Source organism: Hemitrygon akajei, chromosome 6, assembly GCF_048418815.1.
Source record: "Hemitrygon akajei chromosome 6, sHemAka1.3, whole genome shotgun sequence".
NCBI lineage: Eukaryota > Metazoa > Chordata > Chondrichthyes > Myliobatiformes > Dasyatidae > Hemitrygon > Hemitrygon akajei.
Window position 1 is genome coordinate 93,564,501 of NC_133129.1, and position 15,072 is coordinate 93,579,572.

General features: G+C 41.5%; 1 protein-coding gene across 1 annotated transcript in view; it reads left to right on the forward strand.

Moving 5' to 3' along the window:
- LOC140729811 (G-protein coupled receptor 83-like) overlaps positions 1 to 15,072 on the forward strand; it is a 47,942-nt gene that overhangs the window by 6,991 nt on the left and 25,879 nt on the right. The window contains exon 3 of the mRNA XM_073050023.1: positions 11,720 to 11,853. Within this exon, the coding sequence (XP_072906124.1) occupies positions 11,720 to 11,853 (134 nt within the window). The remainder of the gene's footprint in view (positions 1 to 11,719; positions 11,854 to 15,072) is intronic.

Sequence of the window (15,072 nt, forward strand, 5' to 3'; positions counted from 1 at the left end):
AGGGATGTAATATCCTGGCAAACTCATTTTAAATCATGTATGTATATATGTTTATGTACATGTGTGTGCACGTTTGTGTGTGTGTGTGCATTCACATTTTTTATGTGTGTGTGCCTGTGTACATGATTATGTGCATTTGTGGTTGTGTATATGTCTGTGTGCACACACATGAACATGGGTGCATGTGTGGGATGCATTTAGATAGATAGATAGATAGATAGATACTTTATTCATCCCCATGGGGAAATTCAACTTTTTTCCAATGTCCCATACACTTGTTGTAGCAAAACTAATTACATACAATACTTAACTCAGTAAAAAATATGATATGCATCTAAATCACTATCTCAAAAAGCATTAATAATAGCTTCTAAAAAGTTCTTAAGTCCTGGCGGTTGAATTGTAAAGCCTAATGGCATTGGGGAGTATTGACCTCTTCATCCTGTCTGAGGAGCATTGCATCGATAGTAACCTGTCGCTGAAACTGCTTCCCTGTCTCTGGATGGTGCTATGTAGAGGATGTTCAGAGTTTTCCATAATTGACCGTAGCCTACTCAGCGCCCTTCGCTCAGCTACCGATGTTAAACTCTCCAGTACTTTGCCCACGACAGAGCCCGCCTTCCTTACCAGCTTATTAAGACGTGAGGCGTCCCTCTTCTTAATGCTTCCTCCCCAACACGCCACCACAAAGAAGAGGGCGCTCTCCACAACTGACCTATAGAACATCTTCAGCATCTCACTACAGACATTGAATGACGCCAACCTTCTAAGGAAGCACAGTCGACTCTGTGCCTTCCTGCACAAGGCATCTGTGTTGGCAGTCCAGTCTAGCTTCTCATCTAACTGTACTCCCAGATACTTGTAGGTCTTAACCTGCTCCACACATTCTCCATTAATGATCACTGGCTCCATATGAGGCCTAGATCTCCTAAAGTCCACCACCATCTCCTTGGTCGTGGTGATATTGAGACGCAGGTAGTTTGAGTTGCACCATATCACAAAGTCCTGTATCAGTTTCCTATACTCCTCCTTCTGTCCATTCCTGACACACCCCACTATGGCCGTGTCATCAGCGAACTTCTGCACATGGCAGGACTCCGAGTTATATTGGAAGTCTGATGTGTACAGGGTGAACAGGACCGGAGAGAGTACGGTTCCCTGCGGCGCTCCTGTGCTGCTGACCACCGTGTCAGACCTACAGTCTCCCAACCGCACATACTGAGGTCTATCTGTCAAGTAGTCCACTATCCAATCCACCATGTGAGAGTCTACTCCCATCTCCGTTAGTTTGTGCCTTAAGATCTTGGGCTGGATGGTGTTAAAGGCACTAGAGAAGTCAAGGAATGTAATCCTCACAGCACAACTGACCCCATCTAGGTGACACACATTTATGTGTGTGTGTGTGTGTGTGTGTATGTGTGTGGACATGCGTGTGTGTGTGTGTGTGTGTGTGCGCGCGCGCGTGTATGCATACATTTTTGAGTACTTGTAGGGTCTTTTAGATTTTAGATTTCCCTTAGGTCATTTTCTCATTGTTGTTGTTCCTCAGGAATGGTGCATCAGGCACCAACCTTACTGTTTCTTTAGCATCTGTCTGCTCTTTATAAACCCGAGTTGCTAGCTCAATGCTCAACCCAGCACAGATGGAAAGTGTGCAAGGAGCTGGCTGGATTCGAACTCAGGACCATTCACCTCAAAGTCCAGTGCAGATGCCACAACACCACCAGCGGGCACATAGACCAGTTTCTCATGGAAGATTATCTGGGGACAAGCTGGGACCCTGCTTACTGACCACCACATTCCCTCAATGGATTAGACCAGAAGCTTCATATTAGAGTCACAGAGCACCACAGCATGGAAACATGCCCTTCTACCCAACTAGTCTATTCCAGTCTGCTTTCCTGCCTAGTTCCATCTACCTGTACCTGGACCATAGCCCTCCACATCTCCTTGTGTCCATATACTTAACCAAATGTTGCAATTGAATTCGCACTCACCTCTTCTTCTGGTAGCTCGTTCCACGCTCTCACCACCCTCAGAGTGAAGAAGTGTTTCCCCTTTACACTCCCCTTAAATATTCCTCCTTTCACCTTAAACCTATGACCTCTAGTTCTCATCTCGCCAAACTTCAATGCAAAAGTCCTACTAGCATCTACCCTATCTATGCCCCTCATACTTATGTATAAATCTGTATGATCTTATGTCCTATGCTCCAGGAAATATAATTCTAACCTATTTAACCTTTCTGTATAACTTAAATTATCTCATCACACTTTCAAGCTTATTGATAATTTTCCTGTAGGTTGGTGACCAGAACTGCACACAACGCTCCAAATTTGACCTCACCAACATCTTAAGCAGCAACAACAAAACATCCCAAACCCTGTACTGAGTGCCCTGAGGCAAGGTGCCTTTGCAACATTATCTACCTGTGACGCTGCTTTCAATTTAGTCATTCTCACTTAAGTGACTGTTACTTGTCTGTGGTGCACACACTGTGCCATAAGGATCACCTATATTCACCATATACATGTGCTAGGAATTTGCTGCGGTGTGTTTGTCAAGGTTCAACATGCAACAAAAAAAAATCAATTAAAATGATAGAGAATAAAGAATGATACAACATAGAAACATAGAAAATCTACAGCACAATACAGGCCCTTCAGCTCACAATGCTGTGCCGAACATGTACTTACTTTAGAAATTACCTCGGGTTACCCGTAGCCCTCTATTTTTCTAAGCTCCATGTACCTGTCCAGGAGTCTCTTAAAAGACCCTATCGTATCCATCTCCATCACCATTGCTGGCAGCCTGTTCCACGCACTCACCACTCTCGATGTAAAAAACTTAACCCTGACATCTCCTCTGCACCTACTTCCAAGCACCTTAAAACTGTGCCCTCTCATGCTAGCCATTTCAGCCCTGGGAAAAAGCCTCTGACTATCCACATGATCAATGCCTCTCATCATCTTATACACATCTATCAGGTCACCTCTCATCCTCTGTTGCTCCAAGGAGAAAAGGCCAAGTTCACTCAACCTATTCTCATAAGGCATGTTCCCTAATCCAGGCAACATCCTTGTAAATCTCCTCTGCACACTTTCTGTAGTTTCCACATCATTCCTGTAGTGAGGCAACCAGAATTAAGTACAGTACTCCAAGTAGGGTCTGACCAGGGTCCTCTATAGTTGTAACATTACCACTTAGCTTTTAAACTCATTCCTATGGTTGATGAAGGCCAATACACCGTATGCCTTCTTAACCACAAAGTCAACCTGCGCAGCTACTTTGAGTGTCCTATGGACTCGGACCCCAAGATCCCTCTGATCCTCCACACTGCAAAGAGTCTTACCATTAATACTATATTCTGCCATCATATTTGACCTAACAAAATGAACCACTTCACATTTATCTGGATTGAGCTCCACCTGCCACTTCTCAGCCCAGTTTTGCATCCTATCAATGTCCTGCTGTAACTTCTGACAGCCCTCCATACTATCCATAACACCCCTAACCTTTGTGTCATCAGCAAACTTACTAACCCATCCCTCCACTTCCTCATCCAGGTCATTTATAAAACTCACTAAGAGTAAGGATCTTATAACAGATCCCTGAGGCACTGCACTGGTGACCAACCTCCATGCAGAATATGACCCATCTACAACCACTCTTTCCCTTCTGTGGGCAAGCCAGTTCTGGATCCACTAAGCAAAGTCCCCTTGGATCCCATGCCTCCTTACTTTACTGATATTATATATAGTATAAGGTAATATAAAAGCATTGTACAGTACTATGCAAAAGTTGTAGGCACATAAGGCCTAAGACCTTTACACACTACTGTTGTCATTTTATGTATTGCACTGAACTGTTGCCACAAAAAAAAGACAAATTTCATGACAATATGTGAGTGACAATAAACCTGATTGTGATATGAGTTTCTGTTGTGGACTGAGAGTGGGTAGGGGACAAGGAGAGGGGAATCGAAGTTGGGAAAAGGGGAAGGGAGAAGGGAAGGAGAGGGAAGCACCCAGAGAGACATTCTGTAATGATCAGTAAACCAATTGTTTGAAAGCAAAATGACTTTGTCTGGTGTCTCAGGGCTGGGTGTGTCTGCCATTTCCAAGATCCTTTGCTCCCTGTGAGATTTACAAACTCGTTCACCACTCCACATTGACAAATACAGTACCGTGCAAAAGTCTTTGGTGCTCTAGTGCTCTACCTATATATATATCTGTGCCAAAGACTTTCACACAGTACTGTGTATGTGTGTATATATCTATATGGAATAAATGTGCATGAATAAATTCCAGCATTTATTTACAATGTAAACAGTATTATAAAAAGTGGCTTTAAGTGCTTCCAGTGAGATGTAGTGATGAAGGTGATAGATAGAGGGGTGTGGTGACCAACTAGAATGGTTGGTCAGATTAACTGCCTGGGGGAAGAAACATTTAAGAAATCTGTGTTTTAATTGTCCTACTGTGCTTTCCAGAAGGGAACTTCTGGTACAGGCAGTTTTCAGGGAAGGTAGTGTATGCAATGAATTTTCCAGCCTGGTCACGGACAAGTCCTGCAGTGATGGTAGACTACAGCCAATGACCTTTTCTGCTGGCCTGACAGTTGGCTGTAGTTTTCATGTACTGTGTCAAGACAGACAGTAATAGCTGAGGTGAGAATGCTCTCTGTGGTAGCAGTGTAGAATTGCACCAGTATGTTCAGGGGAAAATGGAATTTTAGCAACTGCCACAACTAGAACCTTTTCTGTTAATGGAGGAGATATGGTTCTCCCGCAAGAGGTCCTGTGAAATAATGACAGCCAAGTGTGGCCAGAGTGATTTGGGGTGGGGGCGAGTCACTCTGGTAGAGAAAGGAGGTGTGGACTGTTGTGTAAAAATTCCTGGTATAAAAGAGCATGTTACCTAGAGTCCTGCAGGCTGCAGATTCACCGCTGTCTGGATAAGGAAATATCTCCCCTTCTCCATTATAAAAGAATGCCCTCTATTCTGAGGCTGTGTCCTCTCGTCTTACACTCTCCCACCATAGGAAACATCCTCTCCACATCCACTCTAGTAAGCCCATTCACAATTTGATAGGTTTCAATGAAGTCAACCCTCATTCTTCTGAATTCTAGTGAATACAGGCCCAGAGCCATCAAACACTCTTCATGTGACAAGCCATTCAAATATGGAATAATTTTTCTAAAATCCTTTGAATTCTCTCCAGTTTCAGCAGATCCTTTCTAAAATAAGGGACCCAAAACTGCTCACAATTCTCCAAGTGACGCCTCACCAGAGCCTTATAAAGTCTTAACATTCCATCCTTGCTTTTATATTCCAGTCCTCTTGAAACAAATGCTAACATTGCATTTGCCTTCCTCACCACAGACTCAACCTGCAAGTTAACTTTTAGGGAATTCTGCACAAGGATTCCCAAGTCCCTTTGCGCCTCAGATTTTTAAATTTTCTGTCCATTTAGAAAATCCTTTCACTTCTTCTACCAAAATGCATGACCATACACTTCCTGGCACTGAAATCCATCTACCATTTCTTTGCCCATTCTCCTAATCTGTCTATGTCTTTCTGTAGCCTCTCTACTTCCTCAAAACTACCTGCCCCAACACCTATTTTCATATTGTCTGTAAACTTTGTAACAAAGCCATCAATTCCATCATTCAAAGTATTGACATATAACATAAAAAGAATCAGTCCTAACACTGACCTGTGTGGAACACCACTATTTACCGGGAGACAACTATTTATTCCTGCTCTTAGCCTCCTGCCAATCAGCCAATCAACCAATCAACCACTGCTTTATCCATGCTAGAATCTTTCCTGCAATGCCTTGTTCAGTAGCTTCATGTTGGGCACCTTGTCAAAGGCCTTCTGAAAATCCAAGTACACAACGCCAACCGATTCTCCTTTGTTTATCCTGCTTGTTATTTCTTCAAAGAATTCTAGCAGATTTGTCAGGCAAGATTTTCCCTTGAGAAAACCATGCTAACTTCTGCCTATATTATCATGTACTTCCAAGTTTCCAGAGACCTCATCCTTAATAATCGACTCCAATATCATCCCAACCACTGAGGTCAGACTAACTGGCCTATAGTTTCCTTTTCTTCTGCTTCTCTCCCTTCTTGAAGAGTGGAGTCATATTTGCAATTTTCTAGTCTTCCGGAACTATTTCAAAATTGAATGATTTTTGAAAGATGGTTACTAATGCTTCCACTACCTCTCCTGCCACCTCTTTCAGAATCCTGGTGTGTACATAATCTGATCCAGGTGACTTAACTATCTTCAGACCTTTCAGGTTCCCAATAACCTTCTCCCTATTAATGGTAACTTTACACACTTCATCACCCCGATATCTGGAACTCCCACCATCCTGTTAGTGTCTTCCACAGTGAAGACTGATACAAAAAACTTACTCAGTTTGTCCACCAATTCCTTGTCCTCTATTACTACTTCTCCAGCATTATTTTCCAATGGTCCAATCTCCACTCTTATCTCTCTTTTACACTTTATGTATCTGAAGAAACTTCTGGTATCCTTTTTCAAAATACTGGATGACTTACTTTCGTATTCCATTTTTACTTTCTTAATGACTTTTTAGTTGCCTTCTGTTGGTTTTTTAAAAAGCTTCCCAATCTTCTAGCTTCCCACTAATTTTATATGCCTCTTCTTTGGCTTTTATGTTGGCTTTGACTTCTCTTGTTAGTAACGGTTGTGTCATCTTTCCTTTAGAATACTTCTTCCTCTTTGGGATGTATATCCTGTGCCTTCCAAATTGTTTCCAGAAATTCCAGCCATTGCTGCTCTGCTATCATCTCTCCCAGTGTTCTTTTCCAATCAATGCTGGGCATCTCCTTTCTAATGGCTCTGTAATTTCCTTTACTCCACTGTAATACTGATAGATCTGTCTTTAGCTTCCCCTTCTCAAATGTCAGGGTGAATTCGGTCAAATTATGGTCACATTCCCCTCAGGGTTCTTTTATTTTAAGCTCTCTAATCAATTCAGGTTGATTGCACAGCACCCAATCCAAAATAGCTGATCCCCTGGGGCTCAATCACGAGCTGCTCTAAAAGCCATCTTGTAGGCACTCCAGAAATCCCCCTTCTTGGAACCCAGCACCAACCTGATTTTCCCAATCTACCTGCAATATTGAAATCCCCCATGACTATTGTAACATTGCCTTTTTAGGCATGCATTATCTATCTCCCATTGTAATTTGTAGACCACATCCTTACTACTGTTTGGTGGTCTGTATACACCTCCCATCTAGGGAGTTATTACCCTTTCAGTTCCTTAACTCTATCCAAAATGATTTAACACCCTCCACTTCCTGTTGCATCTCTCCAATGATTTGATTTAAATTTTCACTAACAGAGCAAAGCCACCCCCTCTGCCTTCCTACCTGTCCTTTTGATACAATGTGCATAAAGCTCCAAGCTAAAATCTCCAAGCCATGATTCAGTGATGCCTACAACATTCTACATGCCAGTCTTTAACTGTACTATCTATCTTATTCCGTATACTGCACTCATTGAAATACAACACCTTCAGTCCTGTATTCACCCTTTTCATTTTTGTCGGCCTTTTACATTGCAACTCATCCTGTTGACTGCAATTTAGCCCTTATCAACAGCCTCTCCTGACTACACATTGCCTCTGTTTGTAAACCAGCTACCTCACCTTCAACACTAACACCCACCTTCACTAGGATAGTTCTTGCACTGAAATTTACGTATCTCAGGACAATAGTCACACCATGCTCAACATTTTGATTCCTGACTTTGTCTCTGGTCTTGAAACCATCTGCCTCCACAACCTCTCCAGTAACTGTTCTGGCAATCTGGTTCCCATATTCCTGCAATTCTAGTTTAAACCCCAGCATGCAGCATTACCAGACCTTCTCGCTAGGATATTAGTCCCCCTCCAGTTCATGTGCAAATGATCCTTTCTGTATAGTCCCACCTTCCGTGGAAGAGTCCCAATGATCCAAAATCTCATGCCCTCCCTCCTATACCAACACCTTAGTCACGTATTAAACTGTTTAATCTTCCTAGTTTTGGCTCACTGGCACATGCACAGGTAGCAGTCCTGAGATCACCACCCTGGAGGTCCTGCCCTTTAACTTAGCATCTAACTCCCTGAAAAACCTATGCAGAAAAAAGAAAAATTTGAACTTGAGCGTTTCTTTCCTTTGCTTTCTCTGACTGAACCTCTTTTCGTTGAAGCCTTGAAGAGCTAAAGCCTCAAGATCACCACTCTGACTCTCTCCACTCAGAAAATGGCTGCTGAGCATACCCCTGCCTTCCTTAATTTGCTCCTGCTAATCAATCCCAAATGCTGATTGGTTGCTGGTCAAAGCTCTTTCTCACTGTAGCGACCTGCTGCTGGCTTGTCTACTGGGGTAGTGGACCTGAGTAAAGTCCCCTCCTTTCCGATGTCCAGATTGGTCACTAGTCAAAGCTCTATTTTTCCCACAACAACTCCACTAGCTGCCTTGACTCTCAGGTTTCGAACCCCTACAACTCTAGTTTAGATCCCTGCTGGAGCAGCATTAGCAAACGTTCCCGCAAAGAGATTCCCCTCTAGGTCAGGTGCAAACCGTCCCCTTTGTAGGGGTTCCTCCTTCTTTGGAAGAGAGACCAATGATCTTAAATTATGAAGCCCACCCTCCTGCACTATCTCCTGAGCTACATGTTAAACTGTATAATCTTCCTTTTTCTAGCCTCACTAGTATGTAGCATTGGTAACAAGCCTGAGGTCACCACCATAGGTTCTGTCCTTTAATTTAGCTCCTAATTCCCTGAATTCACTTTGCAGGACCTCATCACCTTTCCTACCTATATCATTGGTACCAATGTGGATCTTGACCTCCCCCTTAAGAATACAACAGACTCAATCTGAGATGTCCCTGACCCTTGCACCTGGGAGAAAATCCGAGAATCTCATTCTCATCCCTAGGAACTCCTGTTGACCCTAACTAATGAATCTCCTTTCACGACTTCTCATTCTCCTCTCACGTAGTCTCACTTATCAGGAGTATTTCTTTGCTTTATCCCTTTTCACCTTCTGTATGACTGCCCAAAAAATTATTCGTCTACCCTTTCCAATTCTGAAAAAGGAACTTGGACCTGGAACATTGACTGTTTCTCTCTCCATGGCTGCTGACTGATTTCATTTCAGATTTACTGTTTCTGCAGTTTTGTCTTTTTATTGATTTTTATGAGTTTTTACCATGCAACCAAACAAAAAAAACCAATAAAAAAGAGGGTTATACAGTGTGAAACAAACACATCAAAGTACAATTCTTACCAATTAAGCAAAGCACCCATAGTAGAATTGTATAAAGTTAGTTACCACCCCGCCCTCCCATTACCCAACTCCAAGCCAACCTTACGATATATAAAAAAGTTAATACAGAGCTGTATTTATAAAAAGAAGGTATATTGCCTATTACCTAAACTATGATATGTTTACATATCAAAAAACCCCATGAACCTTAACCGTAAAAAGCTGGTGGTAAGGGATTTAAATGCAAAAGAAAAAAAAGGAGGAATGCACCCTTAATCTAAACAGGAATTATGAAAATATTCTAGAAAAGGTCCCCACACCTTTTGGAACTTTATATCTGAATAAGAAGTGAATAATGAATCTTTTCAAGGTCTAAGCAGGACATAATATCTCTAAGCCATTGAGCATGGGTGGGGGGGGGGGGGCAGCATCTCTCCACGTAAGAAGGACCGCACGTCTGGCCAAAAGAGAGGCGAAAGACAATGTACGATGCTTAGTCGGAGTTAAATGCATGTCAACTTCTCCCGAAGTACCAAAAATAGCAATCAGAGGGTTAGGTTCCAAATAGCAATTAAATATGTGAGATAAAGTTAAAAAAACATCTCTTCAGAATTTCTCCAAGCTAGGGCAAGCCCAATACGTATGAATAAGAGAAGCCTCGCCCCCTTTGCACTTGTCGCAACAGGGACTAATATCAGGATAGAACCGTGACAATTTAGTTTTAGACATATGAGCCCTGTGTACCACTTCAAACTGTAAAAGACAGTGGTGAGCACATAGAGAAGATGAATTTACTCTTTTTTTGTACTCTTTTGAAGTACTCTTTTTGAATGTATTTTTTATTAATTAATAAAAAGATTGATGAAGAAAGAAGTTGAATTAACTGACTTGAGAACTGAATCCCAAACCTCGTCGGACAAAGAAAAATTTAAATCATGCTCCTAGGCAGTTTTAATTTTGTTGAAGGGGGCTCACTTCAACATCATTAACATATCTGGAATAGTAGAAATTAAACTTTTACCCAATGGATTCACACGAAGAAACAAATCCACAACATTTTTAACAGGTACCTCAGGAAAGTTTGGTATTAAAGGGTTGATAAAATGTCTAATTTGGAGATATCTAAAGAAATGAGTGTTAGGTAGGCCAAACTTTACAGACAATCGTTCAAAAGTTACAAAGCACTTATCTATGAAAAGATCTTCAAAACACCTAATGCCCTTCCTGTGCCAGTCTAGAAATGTTAAATCCTGCGTAAAGGCTGAAAAAGATGATAATGTAGAATAGGACTAGAGAGAGAGAAACCGTGAAGCCCATTATGTTTTCTGGACTGAGCCCATATTCTCAGAGAGTGTCTGATAACCGGATTAACAATTGATTTAGGCAAACGGCAAGGAAGTGCGGATGCAAGAAGTGCGGAGATGGACAGATTCTTATTAAAGTTCAACTCCATTGCCACCCATATTGAGCAGCCAGACTGATTGTAAAAGTAAGACCAAAAGATAAGACAACATTTGTTGGTTGCCCAGTAATATAAGCAGGAATTGAGCAAGGCCATACCAGCTATCCTTTTAAGTTTTTGAAGATGAGCTTTATTTAGTCTGGAACATTTGCCCTTCCATAGATAGGATGAAATAATAGAATCTAATGAATCAAAAAAAAACTTTAGAAACAGAGATTGGTAAAGATTGAAATGAGTATAAAAATTTAGGAAGAATAAACATTTTAACAACATTAATTTGACCTATCAAAGACATGGACGAGGGTGACCACTGTGCTGAGCTCTGTTTTGTATGATTTAAAAGATTAGTAAAATTTTCTCCAAAAAGACGCTTATAATTTCTTGTTACTGTAATGCCAAGGTAAATAAATTGATTATTTACTACTTTAAAAGGGAGGTTATGAAATTCTAGTGATTGTGCTTCTCTATTTAATGGAAAAAGTTTGCTGTTATGTAAATTATATTGTATTCAGAAAGCTGACTAAATTTATTAAGGAATGAAAACATTGGGGATAAGGAGATAGTTGGGTTTGATATAAAAAGTAAAAGATCATCAGCATAAAGAGAGACTTTGTGCTCAACACCACCCCCCCAAATCCCTGTCCATTCAGCACAACTTTGAAACGCAATCGCCAATGTCTCTATAGCCAAATCGAAAAGTAAGGGACTTAAAGGACGCCCTTGCCAGGTACCATGTTTAAGATTAAAAGATTGGGATTGCTGAGAATTAGTCAAGACAGAAGCCGTGGGGTGTGAATATAACAATTTAAACCACGTAATAAAACTTTGTCTGAAATCAAATTTTTCTAAATCCACAAAAAGATAATTCCACTCCACACAATCAAACGCTTTCTCCGCATCTAGAGAAATGACAAGTTTTGGCTTTGATTTTCATTTCTAACTCTTGCTGTTTGTTTGCAGGCTATCATACACCCCTTAAGGCCTCGTATGTCCCTCTCCAAAGGAATTGTCTGTATCGCTGTCATCTGGACACTGGCTTCATCTTTTTCCTTGCCCCATGCCATTTACCAGAAGTTGTTTCGCTTTGTGTACAGGTAAATCTCTCTTAAACACCTGATATAAACAAACGTCTGTAGTTATGTTGTGGAGAGTATATTGACCAGCTGCATCACCTCCTGGTGTAGAAACACCAATGCCTTTGAATGGAAAATCCTACAAAAATAGGTGCGTACAACTCATTGTAGGTAAAGCTCTTCCCACCATTGAACACATCCACATGAAACTCTGTCAAAGGAAAGCAGGGACACCCACCACCCACCCAGGACATGCTCTCTTCTTGCTGCTGCCATCAGGAAGAAGGTGCAGGAGCCTCAGGACTCACACCACCAGGTTCATGAACACTTATTACCCCTCAACCATCAGGCTCTTGAACCAAAGGGGCTAACTTCACTCAACTTCACTTGCCCTTCATTGAAATACTCTCACAATCAATGGACTCACTTTCAAGGACTCTTCATCACATGTTCTCAAAGTTTATTGCTTATTTATTTATTATTATAACTTTTATATTTTTCTATTTGTACAGTTTATTGTCTTCTGCACTCTGGTTGAGTGCCCTTGGTGGTGTGGTCTTTCATTGATTCTGTCATGGTTATTATTCTATAGATTTATTGAGCATACCCACAAGAAAATGAACCTCAGGGTTGTATATGGTAGCATATATGTACTTTGATAATAAATTTACTTCAAATTTTGAACATTGATATCCATACAGTCCATGCTCAGTACATAGGTCAGAGAGTGATATAGCATGGAAACAGGCCATTCATCCCAGCACACCTGTGCTGACCAGTGAGCATCCACCTACATGAAGCACATCTTGGCTTGTAGCCTTCTGTGCCTGGGTGGTTCAAATAAAGATTAATGATTATAAATTTGAGCTTTATTTGTCAAATTCGTATTGAAACATTGGAATATACGGTGAAATGCATCATTCACTTAAAATCAAATTAGTGAGGATTGTACTGGGGCAGCCCACAAGTGTTGCCATGCAGGCCCACAACCAGCCTTCACCCTAAGTGTATGTTCAATAGTTCAATGGTTCAATTTAATATCAGATGATGAATTCAGTATGCAAACTGAAATTCTTACTCTTCACAGACATCCAGGAAACAGAAAATGCCTAAAAGGATGAATAACTGAGACATCAGAAGCTCAAAGACCACCCCCGCACTATCATCAACCCTCTTGCCTCCCCCTCCCCCTACTTGTCTAGCAAAAGCACTGACCCCCCTCCCCCCATCATGCACCTGTTTTTCTTAATTGCCATCTTAACTAGAATTGTTAAGCCCTTGTCCTTTCGGTTTAATATGGTCAAGTTTATTTTGAGTGGCATGGGCTTTGTGCATGCTGTGATTATTTAAAGTGGACTGATTAGCACTTATCATGTGGTCCTTGTTTTGAGAAGGATTCGTCTCACAGTGTCGCTTGATGGCGCTACCGGTGTTCTGTTGGAATTCCTATCTTGAAACTCCTGTCTTTCATCTTTAGGTGGGAGCCTGCCATTCCTCTGCACCTGGGTTCAGTCATTGCCAGCGCTCACCATGACTCCCAGCATTCACCTTATTTATACATCTAGAAATTCTATATACAAAAACATTTAAGTTACAAAGTAAATTTATTATCAATGTATGTATATAGCACCATTTACTACACTGCAAATTATTTTCTTGCAGGCAAATAAAGAAGTACAATAAATTTAATGAAAAACTCTACATAAAGACTAACAAACAATGACTGTGCAAGAAGAATACAATCTGTGCATAAGTAAATCATAAACAAATAAATAAATGAATAAATACTGAGAACATGAGTTGTAGAGTCCTTGAAAGTGAGCCTATAGGTTATGGAATCAGTTCAAAGTTGAGGTGAGTGAAGTTATCCACGCTGTTATATCTTTGTCAGGTCACCTCTTAGCTTCCTTCACACCAGAAAAGAAGTGCAGCATCTGTCCAATCTCTCCCCATAATTCTATTGCCTCCAAACCAGATAACATTCCAGGGAATCTCCTCTGGACTCTCTCCAGTACAATCACATCCTTTCTAGTGCATGACATCCAGAACTGTGGATTCCAAGTGCAAGCTAATGAATGTTTTGTAAAATTGGCATCCCAATCTTTTATACTGTTCCCTGGTCAATGAAACAATGATATCATGTACCTTCTTCACTGTGCTGCACCTACGCTCGGTCCGCCAGAGAAAGCAGGATCTCCCAGTGGCCACACATTTTAATTCCATGTCCCATTCCCATTCTGATATGTCTATCCATGGCCTCCCCTACTGTCAAAATGAATCCAAACTCAGGTTGGAGGAACAACACCTTATATACCGACTGGGTAGCCTCCAACCTGATGGCATGAACATTGACTTCTCTAATTTCCATTAATGCCCCTCCTCCCCTTCTTACCCCATCCCTGATATATTTAGTTGTTTTTTCTCTCTCTCACTTTGCCCATCACTCTGCCTGTTCTCCATCTCCCTCTGGTGCTTCCCCCCCCACCACTTTCTTTCTCCCAAGGCCTCCTGTCCCATGATCCTTTCCCTTCTCCAGCTCTGTATCACTTTCGCCAATCACCTTTCCAGCTCTAAGCTTCTTCCCACCCCCTCCGGTCTTCTCCTATCATTTTGCATTTCCCCCTCCCCCCCCCCCCCACTACTTTCAAATCTCTTAGTATCTCTCCTTTCAGTTAGTCCCAATGAAGGGTCTCGGCCTGAAACGTTGACAGTGCTTCTCCTTATAGATGCTGCCTGGCCTGCTGTGTTCCACCAGCATTTTGTGTGTGTTGTTTGAATTTCCAGCATCTGCAGATTTCCTCATGTTTGCTCTTTAAATTCACTATCCTACCCACCTGGTTTACTACTTTAAGAGATTTATGGACTTACACCCCAAGGTCTGTCTGTTCATCAACAACACTGTTGTCACAACCAAGAGTTGTTTAATTTTTTTCAGTTAGTATTTGGACTGAATTTTCTCAGTGTAGTCTTATGGGTGTGCAGTGTCCTTGGATTGCTTACCATTTATGTCTAATTGTCTTTGGACCAGCTCTGGGTTTTTACTTTGTGTTACACCTTTCTCCAATTGTCCACACTTCTCTCCTATCAGAATCCTTCTTCTCCAGCTCTTGACCTTTCCAACCCACCTGGCTTCACCTATCACCATCCAGCTAACCTCCTTCCCCCAATCCCGCCATTTTATTCTGGTGTCTTTCCCCTTCCTTTTCAGTACTGAAGAAGAGTGTTGGCCTGAAACATCAA